Source organism: Parus major, chromosome 2, assembly GCF_001522545.3.
Source record: "Parus major isolate Abel chromosome 2, Parus_major1.1, whole genome shotgun sequence".
In the NCBI taxonomy this organism is placed as follows: domain Eukaryota; kingdom Metazoa; phylum Chordata; class Aves; order Passeriformes; family Paridae; genus Parus; species Parus major.
In genome coordinates this window covers 53,854,565-53,875,632 of record NC_031769.1, presented here as the reverse complement: position 1 = coordinate 53,875,632, position 21,068 = coordinate 53,854,565, and the positions used below count along the sequence as shown (strand labels likewise).

Below are 21,068 nucleotides of genomic sequence, written 5' to 3'. Positions count from 1 at the left end.
TGAATGGCCAGACCCAGAGACTTAGAGCTAAATCCACCTGGCCAACCAGTTGTTCCCCAGGCTCTGTTTTGGGCTGGTCCTGTTAAATTTTTTTATTGATGATCTGAACATAGGGATTGAGGGCACCCTCAGTAAACTTTCGGAAAACACTTAGCTGTGTGGGAGTGTTGATCTGCTTGAGAATAGGAAGGCTCTACAAAGAGACTTGGATGGACTCAATGGGCTGAGGACAGCAGCAAGAGGTTCAATAAGGTGAAGTTCTGGGTCCTGCACTTGGGTCACAGCAATCCCATGCAGCCTTACAAGCCTGGGGAGAAGTAGTTCAAGAGCGGTTCAGCAGAAAGGAATGTGGTGTGCTGGTTGTCAGCTGTCTCAATATGAGCCAGGAGTGTGCCCAGGTGGCTCAGAAGGTAAATAGCATGTAAATGGTAAATGACAGATGGCCTGTACCAAGAATAGTGTAGCCAGCAGGATTAGGGAAGTCATCAACCTCCAGTACTCAGACTTGGTTCTCAAGTACTGCATTTAGTTCTGGGGGTGTCACTTTAAAAAGGACATTGAGGTGCTGGAGCCTGTCCAGTGAAGGGCAAGGTCATGAAAGAAAACATGTCTTAAGAGGAATAGCTGAGAGATCTGGATTTGTTTCATCTTGAGCAGAGGAAGGTCACGGGAAACATCATCACTCTCTAGAACTACAGGAAAAGAGGTTGTAGTAAAGTAGGGGCCTGTCTCTTCTACTGTGCCTACAGTGAGAGGACCAGAGGAAAGGACCTCAAGATGAGAGACTGGAGATTCAGATTAAATATTTTTTTTTTACATTTTTACTGTTAGGGTGGTCAGGAGTTGGAAAAGATTGCTCAGGGAGGTGGTGGAGTCACCATCCCTGGACATCTTTAAGGTGTCTGGATCTGGCACCGGATGAGATGGTTTAGTGGTTTAGGGCTACAGTGGTAATGTTGGGCTGGACTTGGTGATCTTCAAGGTCTCTTCCAACCTTGATGATTCTATGAGAGTAACAGCAAGAGGAAAGACTACACTGAGAATGAAGGGTTTTCTTATATATTTAGCAATTCAACCCCAGAAGTTGGAAAGAAAGTTAACATCCATTTTCCCTCCTTTCCTCCTTCAATGTGTAAATCACAGCAGGGGAACCAGCAGATGCCAGTGATGATGTACTACTACTGTAATAGCTAAAAAAAAAGTGGGTTTTTTTGGCATAAAAGCAACCAAAATCAAACCAAAAATATCTGCAAGCTGCATCTTCAGCTGCCACAAACTAGCACGTCTTTACTGAAACTCACAAAGCCTTTTGGATATGTGCCTCTGCATTCTTCTTTGTCCTCAGATGCAACATCTAATCCTAGTGTTGAAAAGGGCTTCAGCACTTTCTTTGTTCTTAAAAAATCAGAAGGCAACTGAAGTCACTCCATGAAGCTTTTAGAGTAGAGTAAGTAGCAGATGGATGTTTAAGTCTCACAGCTAGGGTTCCAAGTGCTAAAACAACTCCCCAACACAGCCACCACTGCTCATAACTCCACAGAGAAACCATCAGCTTGAAAAGCAACCATACAATTTTGAAACCATGTATTTTGAAATAAGGTCTCCAAGCTCCACTGCTAGCACTGACCTCTAAGGACTGCCACCTAACCTTAACTGATAAGTTTTGCAGGGTAGGTCTCAATCTTAGCAGTCATTCACAACCACTGGAGACTGGAAGGAGGACTCACATGTAATTGCTTGGAGTCCTGCAGAGGTTTTGGCTATGCTTTGTATAGTGTCCAAGTCCAGAGCTGAATAAGGCAAGTCTGAATAAAAGACTGTCTTCTGGACAGGATCAATGGAGCAAGGAGGATAGAACAGAGCAAGAGACTCAAGATCTTTTTCTGGAAGCCACAACTATTAAGAGCATTAAGCAAACAATCAACACATCCCAAAGAAACAGTTTCTTGCAGGGTGAGCATTGCTTAGGTAAAAGAGGAAACTGGTAAAAGGCAGGCCCTGCCTGATGAAATGAAAGTGCAGAGGCAGCTAGCAGCCCATCAGTAGCTAGTGGGTGAGAGCACCTGTGTCCTTGTGCACAGGGTGGTGAAGTACTACTCGCATCCACAGCATTCCTGAGAGACAGGCAGCCCTCTGGCAGGCAAGAGCAAAAGCCCTCTGATGTCCTGATGGGATGTGAAGCTGTTCCAGTCTGATTCATTTATGATATCATTAAAACTCAGAAGCAGGTCTGCTTGTAGGATGCCTCTGATGCAAGGAAATCTGCTGCATTCTTTTCCATAGAAGAAAGGACACTGATGGCTGCATTTCTGGTTTACACAGCCTATTGCTATGTGAGCTCCCATAAAGAGAAATCTGGATTAAACTTCCCCCTAATATTCTACAGCAACATAGGAAAAAAAGCTCTCCACTTTCAATATTTTCCCCAGATAGTTTCATATACTTCTAATAGTACCTTTGCCCAGCAACAGCTTATTCACAAACCTTTCCTTTCAAATTAAAAGTTTATTAAAAAGTAAATCAATATTTTATTAAAAATTTTATTAAGTTTTAATTAAATTATTAATATATTTATTATTAAGTTTATTAAAAGTAAATCAATAAAAGTTTTTATTTTAATATATGATTAAATCTAAATTGATATCTAATAGGTCATGTGTAAAAGACAAAACTTATTTATAGATATCTGGTTTGAGACATGCAAAGATTTTGCCACAGATTATTTACTGCCCAATGAGACAATTTACTATGCTCTCTTAAATCTGAAAAAACACTATAGGTCATTTTCCTAGATTATCTTATAAAGTACAGCACAGAATTGTTGCATCATGAAGATATATGTACCAAGTAAAAACATTTCAGTACTCTTACTGTATTAGCATTTTAGCTGGTTCTTAAACAGTAAAAGCAAAAGAAACTTGTACATGTCTTAACAACCACTACCTCACACTGCTCTGCTTATAAAGCAGCTATGTTGCCCTGACTAAACCACATTTCGAAAACAGAAAGGAGAAGCAAACCCTTCCACTCCACTCCAGAGATAAATTCAGTAGCTTGTCTGCCTATTACAGCAACTTATGACTCATGTTGCAACAGATACCTGGCTTCAGCCTCACAGAAGTCTCTCCTTCTCCACTGTCCAAAAGACCTCCCTTTACCTTGGAAGTACACATTCCATGCCCAAACCCCCAGAGGCCAGCCATCCTGCAAGACAGAACAATACCAGGAACATGCAAAAGAAGTCCCCACCAGACTTGCTTCAGCAAAAAATTAAAGGCATCTGAAAAGAGCCTCTACTCAACTTCCACTTTGCAGCCTCTGGGCTTCCATTCCCTTCAAACCAAGCAGGCTGGAAGGGTGAAAATTCAAGAAGTTTTCCCCCCTGCCCTTTTTAAAAGCCAAGTGATGAATATTGTTTTTTCCATAAAGTCTTTGTGATTAAACACCAGCTGACACTGGGGGTGGAAGAGGAGAGGAAAGTACCAGAGCTGCCACAGGTGAAGTCCTACCAAGAAGGACCAACACAATGCCAAGATCTGAGACTGTTTAAATCATCACAATCTTTCCCATTTAAGAAGAAATATCAGGATCAAATTAGCTACTGCCTCCTGCAGAATACAGCTCCTCAGGTAGCTTCAGCCAGCAGTATGCTTTTAGTATCTGTGTAACACTGTGCTGGTAGCACTGCTGTACCTTGTAACTAATTCTGGTGAGGTACGGCTGTCAGTTTACTAGTGGCAGAGGAGAGAGGTATTTTCCCAAGTAGTATTTGCTCTCTCCAGGATGAAGCCTCTTATTTAAGCTCCAGCTAAGAGGGTTGTGCACATCTGATTGTTCTTCTTACGCAAATAGGCATGCATAAAGACAGACAAGAAAAATCATGAAACATTATGCCAAACTTCAGTTTGGTGTGCATGGATGCACTAAGCCTCCATAAAATAACTGGGAATGGAAAATCTTTTCTGTTTTCATCTAGTGATTAAGAATTCTACAGAAAAAAATCTCTTGTTTTTAAGCAATCTTGAAACTCGGAAGAAACATATTTGTTACACTCATACACACTGATGACAAATAGGGTTATACTGAAGAACATTGTGATGTTTAGTTATTGCACATCTAGAATAAGTCTTACAGTTTTTCTAACTTTCTAAAAGGTAGAAGAGACACAAGATTGATGTAAAATATACAGACACTGCCTTGTACCAACTGCAAAAGAGGTCCTAAACAGAAATGCTGCTTATCTATGAACTCCAGGTAGAATCCAAATCAGCATGCTCCTAAACTCTATATTAAACAGAAATTCAAGAAGTCCTAATAGAAGCTTTGTTTTGTTTGGGTCTTCTATTAGGAAGGCTCATAAAACAGCTGTCATCTACTTTTGATTAGGTTCCTTCAGAAAACAGGCTTGCTGGAATGATGTTTTGAAAGAAACACATGTTAATGCATATCTCTTATACTGCTTCAAGTTCTACAGAAGTTTTGGCTATCCTTTGCAAAACATACCATAGTTGCTCACAGAAAGTAACACCCAAAAAGCAACTCAAGTTTAACTTGGGCACATTTGTTTTCAGCTACTGGCCTACTCTTTCTTCATTTTTCAGCTTCTGCTGTTTCCAAGCCTCATTGATCCCTTCTCCCCTACCTTTCCCTTGAGGGTTGAAATTTTAATAACTCTAACATGTGAGGCTGAAGAAAAAAAATACAAACAAAAACAGTTCTGAGCACAGGAAGGTTTGTAGTTTAACATGATAACCCTCTTCTTTGACATGGCCAAGAAATGATGGGCAAATGGTTGACAGAATTTTACATACTGAGAATATGAAAAACACATTGTTTCTAAATTAGCTAGGCAGACACTACAGCTTTTTCTTTTCTGCAGTGTCAGGTTCTTTAAGCACAGATACTTTTTTCTACTCAGAAGTACACAGTCATCTCATGGCAAGCCAGGCTTAACATAAATTAATAAGTACAATCAAATCAGTGAAAGATTAATTTGCTGCCATTGCAAATGTTATTGGAAATATTTTCCAGTTGTGCCTTCTCTGCCTATTTTGTCCTTATGCATCATGCCAGTGCTAGGAATGGTGTATATTGCAGTGGGGAAAAAGTCTCTAAGCTGCAGCTAAGGGTAAGATTATTGAAAGCAGAGGATTCAATTAAGTACCCATAACTATAGGCTATAACAAAACTTTTCTAGTATAACACCTGAAGTAATTAGCATTCCAGTAGCTGCTTATATCTTAAAATGCTTCATTAATAGCATTTCTACATTTCCACTGGCAAATGTTCAATGTAAGAAGCAGTTCAATTTAAGGAAGTAAATGGATCTTTTGCTAAGATCAAGTAACTTTATTTATGGAGAACAGGTGTGGAAACTGCTGGGAGATTTTGAAGGTACAGCAAAAAAGAAAAATAAACTGCCACAATAATTTTGACAGTGGGAGAAAATTGAAGGAGATGAAAAGAAAAAGTACTACTTACAAGCCTCGGAGACGGAGCCAGATTTTCTCTATTTGCTCTGGCTGTAGGTATTTCAGAGAGTTGTTCTCAAATTCTTCAATCTCCTTAGTCGGTGACTCCATAGCTGCAGGTTACCACTTTGGTTAAAGCTCTGCAAGGACGGCTGCTGTCTCCACACATGCACACTCTCCACCTTTAATGCTGGTGGGGAGCAGTTAACATTTCTGGCACACACTTCTCCCCCCTTGTGCAAACAGAATTGTGTGGGCAGCCCTGGAGAGCTCAGGTGTACGCAGGGGGCAGCTGTGCCAGCGTGCCACCATCCTCGGGCTGGGCGAGAGGATCAAAGGCTCATCTCCAGATTGCAAAACCACGCAGATTTTTCCCTTTGTTTTTTGGTTCGTTTTGCTTTTACAATAAGCCAAGGATACAACCCATAATAGCAGCTGAGGGATCTTTATCAAGGGAGGAGGGGAGGAAAATCCCTCGCTGACAAGTGAGCTGTGTATGCAGGGGCTGCTGTGGGGAGTCTGACGGCTGCAGGGGTTCCTAAGGCTGCAGCTCTGCCTTACCACACTGTCAGTCGCTGTGCAAGGGGCAGTTCACAGGCCACTTTCAGTCTAGTCCTCACCAGGTCAGCCTCACCCTCCCCTCCCTAGCCATATTTTTTCCTACTTACCAGCAGCACTGCCGACAGGCTTGAAATCTGACAAGTGAGGAAGAATTCATCTGTCAACATAGCCCAAGAACTGGTTCACTCTGTGCTTCCCTCTTTGCTTCCCTCTCTCCCAGGTGCACACACATCCACAAACACATGAGGGAGAACAGGCTATTGGAGAAACTGGCTTTGATTAAAAACCCAACCAAGAAAAATCATTGACTAAAAAAAAGAAAGGAGAAATAACAGAAAGTGAGCCACTCACTTCTGGCAAACAGCTATCTACTTCATTGCAGTCAGTGTGCTCTCCTGAGAGAGTGACGCACAGCAGGGGCTGAAAGGCTCCAACAGGGACAAAATCCACTTTTAAAATAAACAAATCAGTAAAGTGCCAATGCTTGAAAATGCTCAGAAGGGAAGTCAGTACACTGAAGAGAGATCAAGTCCAACACATTAGTCACAGATGTATCAGCTTCTTTGAATAAGAGGTTTGCACAGTGGAGGTTAAAACTCAGTTTTGCAATAGAATTCCTGCCTCTGGCTCCCCTGGAGCATCCCCATACTGATCCGTGGGGACATGCCTCTCTGCACCTGCAGGGCTCATGCTCTGAGCACAAGGAAGAACAGGGATTTCTTTCATTGCACCAGCCCAATCAGTCATCTCTCAAAACTCTGCCAAGATGTCTGCACACTTCTCTTTAGTTAATGTTACTGATGTGGTGCTTTCAGCCAAAGCCATCAGAGCAGAGGGAAAATAACTGTCAAAATATTGTCTTAGCCTTAACACATTTTGTTGCATATTGCAAAAGCTGTCTTTTAAGAAGCAGAGCCTGAGTGAAAGAATTAGCACCTCAGACACTCAGGTAGCCTGTGACCTGGAGAAGGTCACCTCTTCTCTGCAACAGCATACAACAGTATGTCTGTGGTGCTAGGTCCAAAGCAGGTCTCTGAAGTATTTGATGGTTTTTTTCAGAAAGCTCTTTGTATAATGAATGTTATCCTCCCCATTGCTGCGTGCCAAATTGTATCAGCCATCACTCTAAGAAGTTTCAACCCTTTCCTAGGAGTAGCTCTTAAGGAGTTACCCAGTTAGAGTGCTGCTGAAATTGTTAACCATCTCCAGGTCTCTGTAGTTGAGTAAGATTCTCAAATATAACTAGAAAGCAGCTGAGTCAAGTTGGTACACATTCAAAGAAAAGAGACAACTTATGGAAGGTAAAAACATGAATAATTCTCTAGGTGGTCCTCTTTCCCCTTGAGGATTACAAAGGGCAAGCCAGTATGCTTGTTCTAAGGAACCTCTTTTGAATGATACAAAGAACTGCACAAGCAGACATGGCAAACCATTTCCTGACAAAAGTTTTGGGCATATCATCCTCTTACATTCCTGCTGTAGTGATAACAGAACACAGTGCCATTCTTCACTGCTTGTGCTACTTTCCATTACACTGATGCCCACCACTAAACATGTTGCACACCTCGCTACCTTTTGGTGATAAGTAAAGTAGTTGCAAAATATGTTGTCTTTCTTCTTCACACATTTGATTTTAAGGTACAGAGGAAGTAACAGAGGGAAATGGGAATGCAGAATATTGGTAGCACTAGGTTTGAGCTCAAGTGTGGGATTCCCTTTCTTGTTTAAGTCGAGGTGGTCTGCTTTTGTGACAGATGCCATCAAAATAGCAAACACCAAGACAGCAACTGTAAAATGTTATGAACTTGTGCCATAAGTATCTGTCATGAATAAATATCATATTGCTTGCTTTGTTCTTAAATTTATGGCTCACTCCATGGTAAGAGAGTAACTTTCAAGAAGACAAAGTTTACAGACCAAGTAAGCAGCACTCTTCCAGTTCTCACATTCATTGTTGCATTGAGGCAACAAGCTGTAGGCAACCAAATGGCACCATTTGGTTTCACTCCATTTAAGGATCTTGACTGTCATGTGATGGATACAAGCAGTAAGACACCTCCCAGTGGATTTGCCATGACTTTAAAGCAGAGGGGAGCTCAGATGAGCAGAAGTCCACCTGCCTGTCAGAAACCTCTACTCAATCTTACACAGGTGATGACCAAGGGTAGGTAGGGCAGCTAGCACTATGTATGTACCCCTGCAAGCCCCTATGGCTAAAGCAACACTGCACAAACTTGATCCCTGGAATCACAGAATCACAGAGTATACTGAATTGGAAGGGACCCGCAGGGATCATGGAGTCAAACTCTGAAGTGAATGGCCCATATGGGGAGCAAACCCACAATCTTGGTATTAGAAGCCCCATGCTCTAACCAACTGAACTAATCCTATTAATTCTTTGTATCCAAGCACATCCACTACCTATCCCTTAGAAGTTTCAGTAGAGGTCCAGGACACCGCTGTTACCTTCAAACAGGTCTAGCTTGACTCAGAGACTGGATTTCCCTATGCTTCTCTGTTACCTGGCATGAGGTCCAGCACAGGATGACTCTTTACTCAGCCCCTAAAGCAGGCTTCTTATCTCCTCTGCTTGCCTGTAGGAGAAGAGCTTCAGCCAGCTCAGATATTCCCTTTCTAGGTCACTAGGTGAGCACTGTCAGTGACAGCAAGGGATGAAGAGCAATGGGAGGGAGAGATTGACATCCCAGGCAAGCCAATTATACCCTACACTGATTGTTTCCTTTATCACAGCACAGAGATTTGGGCAAATGGGGGCTCCACCTCTTTTCCTCCACTTTCTCAGTTGAGGACAGTAGTGGCATCCACGTTAAAAGCCTTTAGATTGAGCCCTGTGCAGGAAGGGTCTTAATTACAAGTATTTCTTTCAGTTCTGAAGGACTGATGATGTAGGAGGATGCTGACACACAGCAGAGAGGTGGTAAAAGGCATCTGAGAAGAGTAGAATCCACACTGTGCTTCCATGAGGGCAGGCATCACTGTAAAACTGTCAAAATACCAGGGAGTGCAGGAGTAGGTCTGCACTCAGTACTTCATGCATCATCCAAGGAGAAGTCAAAGCCACCTCGGACATACATGGCGGCAAATTAGACTCTGTCCTCATGTGAAACTTCTCAGAAGCAAACATTCTTAAAGACAGCTATAGTTTCTTTTTTTACATTTTTTAAACAAAGACTAGAAAAACAGTGAGAAATTTCAGAGGCTTCCTTACTTTAATCAGAGCTAAGTAGGTATAGCAGTAACATTCAAAAGACCCACTGAAATGCATCCTAAAATGCTTCCAGCCAGAAGTGGCACTTAAGTGAGCATGAGCAAACTGAAGCAATAATTTCAGACAGCAAGTTATCTAACGTCCTTGCTGGATTGCAACAAAAACAGAGAAGCTACCCCATGCTGAAGGAGAAGCATGAGATACTGGAAGGGTATTGACATGTTATCTATTGCAATTCCTACATATTGCCTGTGTGAACATTGAAACACTGAAGCAAGTTCTGTAATTAGAACAACTACAGTATATTCATATGCCTGTCCCTGTATAAATAATAAATATATAATTAATCCTTGTATAAATAAATAATATTTTATTCTCTTGCCACTAACACCTCCAACCAAAACTGCAGCAGAGTATTTTTCGTTTTTTTCTTTATTGTAAATCTGAGTTGGATCCCTGAACTTCAATTATGTCAGTGTGATGAGTCAGCCAGTAACGTATTCCAAAATGCTTTGCTAATTCTATATTCCAAGAGTTGTAAAACACTGACATGTCTTCTAATTCTGCTAATGTCAAAATAAACTAGGCAGATTTTGCCCAGTCTTTATCCTAGCAGGAAATGGCTTCTTGCTCCTTTTCAGTTAAAAAGAACTTTTTGTTTGTTTTATTTGGAAGGGAGTTAGGAGGGAGAGATGTTCAACTAGGCCACTGAATTGCATGGGCCCTATTTATTCTTCACGTTGAGGTATAAGAGAGTGGATGGCAGATACTTAGACCGTTCTACTTTTTAGTTTTATTAAATTAGATCTAGTACTTCTTAAACAGTAGTTTAAGTGAAATTAAGTGAAATTTAATCTCTTTTTCTGCCCAAGGTTAGACTTTAGGGTTTGATGGCAACTGACTCACACTGTAGCCACACAGCTCTTAATACCACCATGAGTGAGAGTTGGAATAAAAGGCTGCAAGGACTAAAGATAGCCAAGGAGTAGCAGCTGAAGAGACTACTAACTAATTATAAGCACTCATCCAGTTTTCTGAGGGCTGGGGAATTGTGATTTCTGTTACTCTCAGTAATTTAGGATTTTAGAAGTAGCACAGACACAGCTGACACGGCAATGCCACACTTTCAAAAAGTTTCAAAAATGGTGAACTAGGTATGTATGGATGGGTAAGTACTGATACCCAAGGAGATAAGACACTAAGAATACTGCAGCATTCCCTGCATCTTAATAATGTGTTAGCCTCAGACTGCCACCAGGACTAGTCATACTGTGGGGAATTTCAAGCAGCAGTATTAGATGATGACATCTTAAGATTTCTTAAGAAATCTTAGCTTTCTATCTATCTGTTTTAAGAAATTAAACAAAAAACTTACAAAATTAACAGTAAAATAATCAGCACAAAAAAAAATAAAAGACACTGATTAATTTGGTGGAAAGGTGCTTTTCATTTAAACTTCTATTGAGTCAAGTCAATCAAGCTGACAGTGTTGATTAAAAGCCCTGTTGACTGGAAAGAAGTTTTCTGTCAAATATTATAAAAAATATTGTCAGCAAGACAAAAGCATACCTCTTCTGTGGTCTGTCCCTTTTGACTCAGAGTTGCTGATTTCTTGAAGGCAGACTTAAAAAAAAACATAAAGAAACCTTCTTCAACTTAGGAAGCTTACCAACATGAGAAAATATCCATGCTGATGATATCTACAGTTATTACTTAAGCCATGGTATTGTGATAGCAACAAAAATATTCCTATTGTACTCACTCAGAGTACTGCAACTTTGACAAAAGGACCTCGCTCTTGAAGGGCAATTTTGAAAATCTGTTTTTCTTTAATGACCTCCACAGCACTAGAATTACTATACATGGCAGTTTAAGGAAAAGGCATGAATGAAGTGTGATGCTTAAGGGAAGAGGAGCTTTATAAAATGCTTTGCAAGAAAAGAAAGAGGAGAGCTTGAAAACTCAGCTATGAAAGATCTGTACAAAAGAGGTTAGATGTGAGTAGCAATCCAAGCAACTAATTCTTCAAAAGAAATACCTAATTAGGCAAATAAATAAGACTAGTTTTCTAGTTTTTCCCTTTTCCACCAAAATCCAGTGAGGCCAAAGTAGAGAATTTTGAGGACCTGAAGACTCTATACAGCTTTCTCACAGAGTTCCCAGCCCCAAGTAATCCTTCACATCTTCAAAGCAATTGAGTAAATACGGACGTTTATTCAAAACAAGCATGAAGCTGTCTCAAAGGGTTTTTTAATTGCTGCTCATATGTTTGAGAGATGGAAGTGGGAGGGTTTTCACTAGACTGTCTCTCATACACAAACCACATTATATTACACAGGCCAATACTGCCCCCTGTACTATGAAAATGTTACATTTCATATATACATTTAGGTCTTGTTAGAGTTAAGACAGAAACTACTATACATCATATATTATCCTCTGTGGAGTTAGGAAACAAATCTATCATGGAATATATATAAAGGGAATTTATCAACTTAAAAGTGTATGGGAGTAATTTGTAAACCAGATCTCAAATTTCCCCACTGCTGTTTTTAAAATCTGCAGAGTTACTGTAGAAAGAGAAGATTCCCCAGCTGCCATTTTGCACTACCATCACAATTTGAGACTAGGGAGCCCAAGTTTCCCTTCTCCTTATCTTCTCCTAATCTGCTGTCTTCTGGGGGGGATAGGTAGCCACCCCTGATTACTCTACTTGCCTTTGCTGGCAGAGATAGCCAAGTCAGGTTTCATAAATAACCATCTCTGGCAGACTGCAGACCAAGTAACAAATGTTAGTTTCAGGACCTTATGAAGATGCTTTTATACTTCAAAATCCCCAATTAAATTAACATTTCCTTTGTTTTTCTATGAATAGCATGCACTGGACAGGAGTGGAAGTGGAAGCAGAAAGTAGAAGCAAAATATAAAACCACACTGCAAAATGCAAGACCATATTTCTCTGAAACCAGAGAGCCCAGAACACCATTATCAGAAAGATGCAGGTATCTACGATGTACAGGGACCTTTTACTGAAGTGATACACAAAATAGATTATTATCTGCTCTCAGCAGTTTGCAGACTGGTTCTCAGCAGTGTGTCAGAGGAAAGTATAAGAAAAAGTAAATAAAAAGCAACAACTATTTATAACATTGGATCATGGCTGATTAACCTGGTGTCTTTCTTCCTCAATCTGCTTCCCATGATCACACAAATGGGGTAGATCTACCACATTTGGAGTTCTTGAAAGCCTCCATTTCATTTTTTTTTTTTGAAAAACAGGCAGTGGAACAGAGAGCTGCAGTGAAATCAGACATGATTAAAAGTAAAATGAGGGTATATGGTAAATTAGCTTTGACAGCACTCTTCACTGCCACAGCTGACCTGTCTTCCCTACTTGTGCTCCCTCATGAAAACCCTAAGGAATCTGTTGCTTCAACAGAGTAAAAGGAAGGCTAAAAAGAATTGTAATACTCTGTTAGTTATCAGAGGTAAATTCCAGGGGAAAAAACCAACAGCAAGCCTTACCTTTAGAGGAACAATTTGCCACAAGACCAAAAGGAAATGAACAGGCCCTGAGTAAATCTTGAAAGATGGAAGATTTCTACCACAGCACTGAGTTTCTGGAAAAGTCTCCCAATTATTACAGCACAAAAGAAAATTCCCACCTCACTTACTTGGAGAAGGTTCTCCAAGCTAGACAGGGTTATATATGGACAGCAGGCTAGACCCAGCAACCTGTGCCAAGACTTGTGCCCTGAAGATGTTAATGTCTCTACAGAGATGTTTTGGATGGACATCCACAGAGGAAGACAATCAGCTTACTGCAAACACTTTCAGAGAAGGAAAAAAAAGGTAACGGGAGTTTCTCCTTCAGGAGGAGAAGAAAGAAGTTACAAAATAATTATTTGGTACAAATTACTCTTTGTGTCACAGAGGGTGCAACTTCAAAGTCTAAAAAGGTGCTCTCACAGACCACTCTTTTCTCAGCTCCAATGGCTGAGCTGCCTTGAACAGCTTAAGGGCTTTTGAACTTCCTCCTCTCTCATAAGTTGTCTTCTGCTAGAAAGAGAAAAGGTCTGGCCTCAAAACCTGAATTACCTTTCCCCTCTGATGAAAATAAGACTTTTGTGAGCCTGCAGGTAGTTTAAGCACTTTACTGTAATGGCATGTTCCCCATCCTCTTTTGCTGCAACTACTCTTTCTGCAGTTATTGATTCTTGCTTAAAGCCAGTAACATTTATAATAAATATAAAAATTACAAAAAAATGTCATAGCAAGGAAAAACATATATGGATGTAGCTGGACAGACTCCAGACACTTTCTGAATAAAGAGATTGGTCATACCAGGGAAACAGTACTGCAGAACAGTTCGAGGAAGGGTTGAAGCAGTCCTCTTCTGTAGGCAAGTAACTGGCATCCACGCTTCAGGATGCACAAGGCATAAGATTCAAAGGCAGTTTAAAACCTCTATCCTGATACCTACCTGTGAACCTATATTCTCCTTGTCTTATGGAAAAGTGGATGGTGTCTCCTTTGACCAGAATGTTTCACAGACATATGCCCTTTCAGACATAACATGCTAAGGGATTTGATTGCCTCTAAATTCAGAGAAATTACATGGGTTTCAAACTGCTATTCCCTCTTATCATGTTGGATAGAAAAATATCCTAAAACAGACTAACTAACATACGGCAAAGAACATGTATACCTTTGAAGTCCTGGACACTGCATATTACAACTACAGGAAAAATAAATAGCTTTATTAATAGCACAAGATTTACAGCCTCCCATTTGCCTTTTGTTTATCAACCTCTCAATGATACAGGTTCACATTGTGAAAAGAAACTTACTGACTTAAAATTCTTACACTTCCATTGGATGTTTAGAATAAATTGTGCAGCATATTATCTAAAAATCATAGGGTTCATTCTGCATCCATAAGGACAGGTTTTAAAATTACTTTTCAAAGCATTGCCAGAAGATCACAAATTATTTACAACCTCCACTTCATCCATAATATTCATCACTTAAGGCATTTCACTGGCAACACCAAAAGTTATCAATAACTAAAAATCTGCTAAGTCATACTTCATGACTAATCCTGCACAGGAAGAACAAGTAATATTCCTAAACACTCATTTAAGCTAATTCCTGCAATATTCATTTAAATCTTCATTTAAATTAGATCCATTAAGTCAGACTTCAGCAACATTTTGTCCACACTCTCATCTAACCTGTTTCCCCATTTTCACTGCACATTAGTGCAAATCTGGTCATCACTGAATGGATTTAAAAATTTAAGAATGGAAGCAATAGACAGCAGCAGTGCAGGAAAGGTCAGGGAAAAATTATTAGGATAATGTTTCCTATACACAGTATGAGGGAATCACCATCACTAATCTCCCTCTCACAGCTTATTGGTAAAGTTTTAATTTGGCAAAGGATACTCCCCAGACTCCTCCCTTACAGGCTGGACTCCCACCATTTTTGCACACTTTCAATGTCACTGTTCACCTGCATGTCCAAAGCAATAGAAAATATGTAGAAAGGCCTCAGCCAAATCCTGTGCAAGAATATCCAGAGCAGCAACTATGAACGTCCTCTTCAGATGCCTCAATTTCACCAGATGGGTCCAACACATCAAAATCTGTGTACTTTCACATATAGACAAAAAATTGTGTCTGCAATGTAGTAGGAAGGGGCAAAAATGGAAAACTATGTTTTGAAGAGCTCTCAAGTACAATCATTACATCTCTGACATGAAAAGATTTTGGAACTCCGCACAAGTGGTTTATGAAACTACTAGGTTACACCTGAGAAAAATGAAAGTATTTTATGGTACATACCACAGCATTAAAAAAAAATCAGCCTGGAGAGGTATTTTAATAAGAAAGAAGACTACAATCGAATCACTTCTGAATCAAGAAGCTATTACACTGTTGTCCTTTAGGAACAGAACTATCTTTGAGAGAGAAGTGGGTTGTATGTCTTTCCTTCAGATAAATATAATTCAGTGTCATAAATCCATATGAACTGTGCAGTCCAAATAATTATCTACTAGCTTCATTCATGTGTCATTCTACTAGTCTAAGTATTCTATTAAGTCTACTAGCTTAATGTGTGTCATTCTCCCCTGCTACCTTGACTATTAAAATAGATATTTAGCAGCAATTGGTTCACCAGTCAGTAAATATTTGATTTATATGCAAGAAGTATCTGCCACCATCATAACTCAGCCCTGAGTATTTCCTAAAAGGATTATTATTGCTTTTGGATTCCCATGGTTTAAAATGTTTATCAAGACTGAAATTATGATTTTTCTTTATGTCACTTGTTACCATCTGCACAGAAGCTAAAATTATATCTGTGTATATGCATATGTGTGGGGTTTTGAGTAAAAGCATGAGACTGGACACAAGAATGTTAAGATCAAAAAGGTTAGCACCAAAAAATTAAAGAGACACTATAAAAGTACACAAACAGCCCTATGCAACTCTGGTACATGCCAACAATTTGAGAAAACTTGTGGATATGTGACAAAGCTGTTTTCATACTGCATCATATAGACCATATGGCACACCAAGGTCTTTCATGAGAGCTCTTCAGAGATATTAATCTCTTTTCATGTTAGACTACTCAGCTTAGCAACCAGAACAGATAACGTGCATACTAGTACAAAGCCAAGAAATAGGGTCTGACATTAATCATTTGGTTTAATTTCCACACATTCATTCAAAGACTGGTGAAACTGATATTAGGAAGGAAAGAAGTTGGAAATTACATTTCCTTTTCATGCAGTATCCCATTTTAGTTATTGCTCCTGCTACCATGAGGCATTTCCATGTCCAGCATCAGTATGAAACAGATTTATTTGGTCTTTTGCTCAAATAATTCTTGTGTTGATATTTTTTTAGCTAAATATATTACCCATGGACTTTGCAAATATTGTATTATAAATATGCACTGGCACCCCTTAGTATATAGGCATGATTTAAGGCCTGTTGTGCCAATAAAACAGTGCTTAGATTTGGCCTGTCTGTAATGCATCCACTGTAAAACCAACAAATATTAATAAACCTCTTTGTGAATCTTGGCAGAAACTGGATTCATTGTAAATTCATGAAGCATGAAATCCTAGCCTATATGTGTTAAACAAATTCCATGCAGTATTTAAAACCTTTAGTCACAATTAAATTGTCTTAAATGCCTCAAAGACCAGTGAATGTATTGCAAATACATTCAATGGCTCTGACATGCAGCTGATTACCAGTTGTCTCTTATTTCAAATTGGTACCTTCTCCAGAGTCTCTTTCATAGCAATGACTTACAACTATCCAAAGGCTCCTAGAAGTAATTTCTTGTCTGTATGTTCGGCCAGAAAGAAGAGAAAATCACCAGCTTCACCTTCACTCTAGCAGCTCTATAGTCCTTTATGAAGTGTACTGAAACAGATGCAGCAGAAGCAATTCTAACTCAAACAATTTGACAAATTTTGACTTATGCTTTTAATCAGAGCCTAGAAAAAATATTTTGCTGCAACAATTCATTGGATCAATTCTATCAATATTATGACAGAAAATTTTTCTTACAATATGGACTGAAAAGTGTGACCCTATCCTTCTTATAAGCCCCCTTTAAGTACTAAAAGGCCACAATGAGTAGTCCCCAGAGCTTCCTCTTCTCCAGGCTGAACAACTCCAGCTCTTTCGGTCTTTCCTCATAAGAGAGGTGCTCCACCTCTCTGATCATTTTTGTAACCCTTCTCTGGGACTGTTCCAAGAGGTCCATATGCTTCCTGTGCTTGAGAATTCCAGGGTTCAACACAGTACTCCAGGTAGGGTCCTATGGAAGCAGAGTAGAGGAACAGAATCATCTCACTCAGCTAGCTGGCCATGTTTCTTATGATGCAGCCCAGCATATGGTTGGCTTTCTGGGCTATAAATCATTTGACCCACCTTGTCTAGTGGAAGGTGCCCATGCACAGGGTAGAGGGGTTAGGACACAATCATATTGTGATCCAAACAATCCTATGATTCGGAGTCTTATATTAACAGGATAATAGTATCTAATTATTTACTGAAATATCTGAAAGTAATACCCAGGAGTTCAAAGGTAAAGCAATTCTGCCTGCATATATCAGTAAACAAGCCTCCAGCTCCCTGAAGTCTATTTGAAGTAGAATACACAGAATTATTTATTGCTCAGGAGTTAGTGCCATGAGTTGGTTGTTTCATACAAATGCACACAGCAGCACTTACCAACTATATTGAACAGTCATTTTCTGGAAACACTTACTCATTACGTACCCTGAAATTAGCCTTTGACCATGAACCTAGGTAAGTGTCCACTGTGTGTGTTTCATTTTCAAATATAATTAGCTAACACAGTTCATGGAAAGGTTCCTATTGATTTCAGGCAACTAAGCACATACTTAGATCTACACACTAGCCAAAAAGACAAGTCTGCTCAAAACTTGTCTAGCCATTTTACTCCAAATATACTTGCAGAATCCTGTGGGAACTTGATCTAGAGTCATTTTCAGCATCAGCATTTTTCAGCATCTGCAATATTTAAAGGTGTAAATATTGATTGTGTTTTAACCCGAACAGTTGCCTCTTTGAGCCCAGTGTTGTCAGATGTGGAGTGCCTTCTTAAAAGCATGAAGCATTTATCTTCTAAAAAAAGAATCAGTTCCCCCCATGGCAGGAAGACCAGACTCTGGTATTCAACTGGAAGTAGTCACATGACTGCATGTCTAGCAGGATGCCTAGACTAGACTGCTCTCTTGATGCCAGCTTCTCTTGAGAATTTTCTCCCTAGAAGTACAGTATGGAGCCCTGAAGTATTAATTTATATAACATCACTTTTTCCAGAAAAATAAAAAGGAAAAAAATAAAAATAAATATAATTCTTATTTCTGAACCAAGTAAAATAGGTGCATTTTTAAACAATCACCTGTGTCACCATAGCAGTAAAATAATTATTGCTGTTTCCTAACTCTTATAATCTCCCCATCCATGGGGAGATTATCCCCATCCAGGAAGACTTGTGAATCAATGATATGCACAGATTGCTAGCAGAGACATAACTATGTCCAAAAAAAATTACATGGAAAGAGTTAACAAAATAATGCCTTGGGCATCTGTAATAAAAATATATGCTTTAAGCAAGTATTAGTAAAAATAACCCACCAACAAAGAAGAGCAACAGAAAAGTTGCAGAGTACAGACTACTAAGGGATTAATAAATATTAATAATGGAAAAATAAAATTATCTGCAAGCTCAGCTCAAGAAGTAAACACTTGGACATATTGATTAGAACTATCTTAAAACTTTTTTTTTTTAATTGAAGAAGAAAATAGTCCAAAACCATTTCAAGATGTGGTTCCAACCTCCCCCTAGCAAATTCAACAATGCAGAAGTGTTAGAAAGCTAGCAATCACCCTTGTGATACCTTGAAAGGGGTCTACAAAACCCTAGCTGAGAGGGCCACAAACTCCTTTCTGAGGGACTTTCCATACAGTCCCTAAAGGTGTGACTTGCTTGCTGTTAGTGTGAATCTGTTAAAAATGCTCATTTAAACCAAACTAACATTGGAGCTTCCTATAATAACAACTACCCATGGTCTATCAAACAGTTTCTTGACATGAGCTTTTTTTCTAACTTTAACTGTACAAAACTACAGCCTACATGAGCTTCTACATACATTGACAAATACCTCACAAAGACTTCTGGCTGAAAAACCTGTGTCCATGCACAAATATCCACTACTACTCCAGATGAGAACATATTTTCATTAACAGTGCTAAATGACAGAAAGTTTTGAAAGCAAAATCATGTCTTATAGAATTAGTTAATACATTTTTTTCCAGTTATCTTGGTCTGAAAAAAAGGTATCTGCTAAGGAAGGCAAGAGTCTCCCTTGGAATGGAAAATATGACCCCCTTCCCTCCAAATTGTTGTAATTTTGAAATTGCAATTACTGTCCAGGAGTTAATTGAAGGAACCTCTGTACATTACTGTCATTTCAGCAGTAAGTTACATTCAACTCCTAATCAATACTATTTCTTCTGGTATCTTAACTATAGGTACCTTGATATAGTGCAGCATTATATGCTATGCTGTAACCTACTATTAGTTCTTTAGTGTTATACCGTGTTATTACTAAGTACCTCTGATTAGGATCTTTATCTGTTATCTCTTGTCTGTTTAATAAATAATTCATTTTTATAAGTAGATCTGATCTGCCATCGTTAGCACTTATGGACAAGAGTGATTCCTTAAACTGTTGTCAAAATCAGAGGCTTGCCTAGGCTCCTGCTTGTCCCATAACATTGGGAAGGGCTCAATAACAGCTCTGCAATCTATGGGTAAGGACTGGACTGGTCAGGTCTTGCTGGAGAGGAAGGGAAGTGGTCCCTTCACGGGGACTGCTGTTCATAAATGCAGAGCAGGACCAAGATCTCCTGTATTGTGCCTGATGCATCTAGCACAATCTCAGGTGAACGACTGCAGGTTGTAGCATCAGCTCTTTCCCCTAGCACCTACTCAAGAGGAGAGAGGGAATAGGAATGGGTGAGAAGGCAAAGCCTAAACTCTCTCCAACTTTCTTCCTTTGTAATTCAGATGAGCACAGGTCTCCAAGGTGGAGATGAAGAACACACAGAACACAGGGTGCAGAACAAACTGGACCACACCAAATAATACATGGAATAGGACACAAAAAAAGCCAAAGCACTTGGGAGCCTTGGTATCATGTCAAGTCTTAAGTTTAAAGCCCCAATGCTGAGATTATATTGGTACTTCACCCATCAGCAGTGGGGACCTCAAGCAGGGAGATGTGAAAACACATAGGAAAATTTACATATGAACCTGAAGAGCATGTGACGGAGGAGATTTCTTAAATGGATGCTACAGTAATATCCTTGTGAACAGCCTGTACATTCTTGAATGTGAACAGCAAGGTCTTGGTATTACACAGAAAGGAGCTGGTGGAATGCTAGGAATGGTCCTAGCATGAAAAGATTAAAGAATCTAGGGTGCAGAAGGATAGTAAAGGGAAATACTGCACATTTTTTCTCAGATATATATGGATTTCTTTAGAGAAATTTCTTAGATTTCTTCCTCAGATCACAAGCTATCTTCTAGTACGTATTCACACTGCATAATATCACATTAAATTAAACTTTTCGTTTCTGGGTTTGCATAGGCAGGGCCAAAGCTGATACTTTTCACCCCAACATTCCATTGCAGTATATGATCCCCACAGCAGACCTCTGATTACCTCCAAATTAAGTCCCAAACATGCACCACAGCAAAACCACTCCTACTTTCACCTAGCAGTCTATATGAGGAACTGAAAACTTCTCATGTTAATGCTACTGTTAACTTCCCATGTTAATGAGGAACTGAAAGTCACTCCCACCTTTGTTCTTCATGCAAATAAAAATGACTCAGGGAGTAAATTGGAGGGACCCCACCATTAAGAAGTCCAGGGCACTGAAGGACCACTGGGACTCTGATGGATCCACAGTGCTATCTTCTACTTGCACTATCTCTCTCCTTCTCCCTCCTTTCCTTTCTTCTCTTCCTCCATTCTCCTCCCTGTCTCTCCCCCTCCCTTCTCTCCACTATACAATTAATTTTGCAAAATAAAGTCAGAATTGCTGGACCCACATTTGGTCTCTTTGCACTTTAATTTGAGCAGAGGACATTATACATCTATTGAACTGCAACATTTTAATCGGTGTCATGGAAAAGATACTGTTCTCTGACCCAAAGTGCCATTTAACAAACAGAACCAAACT

The 21,068-nt window shown here is 39.6% G+C and overlaps 1 protein-coding gene across 7 annotated transcripts in view; it reads right to left on the bottom strand.

Moving 5' to 3' along the window:
- The window catches only part of PDE1C (phosphodiesterase 1C), a 207,921-nt gene that overhangs the window by 133,595 nt on the left and 53,258 nt on the right, over positions 1-21,068 (bottom strand). Inside the window, exons 1-2 of one of the 7 annotated variants that reach the window (XM_015619322.2) lie at positions 6,140-6,992; positions 5,482-5,584 (exon numbers count right to left, since the gene is read on the bottom strand). The exons of 5 other annotated variants lie outside the window; for them this stretch is intronic. In XM_015619322.2, coding sequence (XP_015474808.1) covers positions 5,482-5,582 — 101 coding nt within the window. In that variant the 5' untranslated portion in view covers positions 5,583-5,584; positions 6,140-6,992. Of the gene's footprint in view, positions 1-5,481; positions 5,892-6,139; positions 6,993-21,068 lie in introns of those variants that run through there. One more of the 7 variants, XM_015619323.2, reaches the window with a different exon arrangement.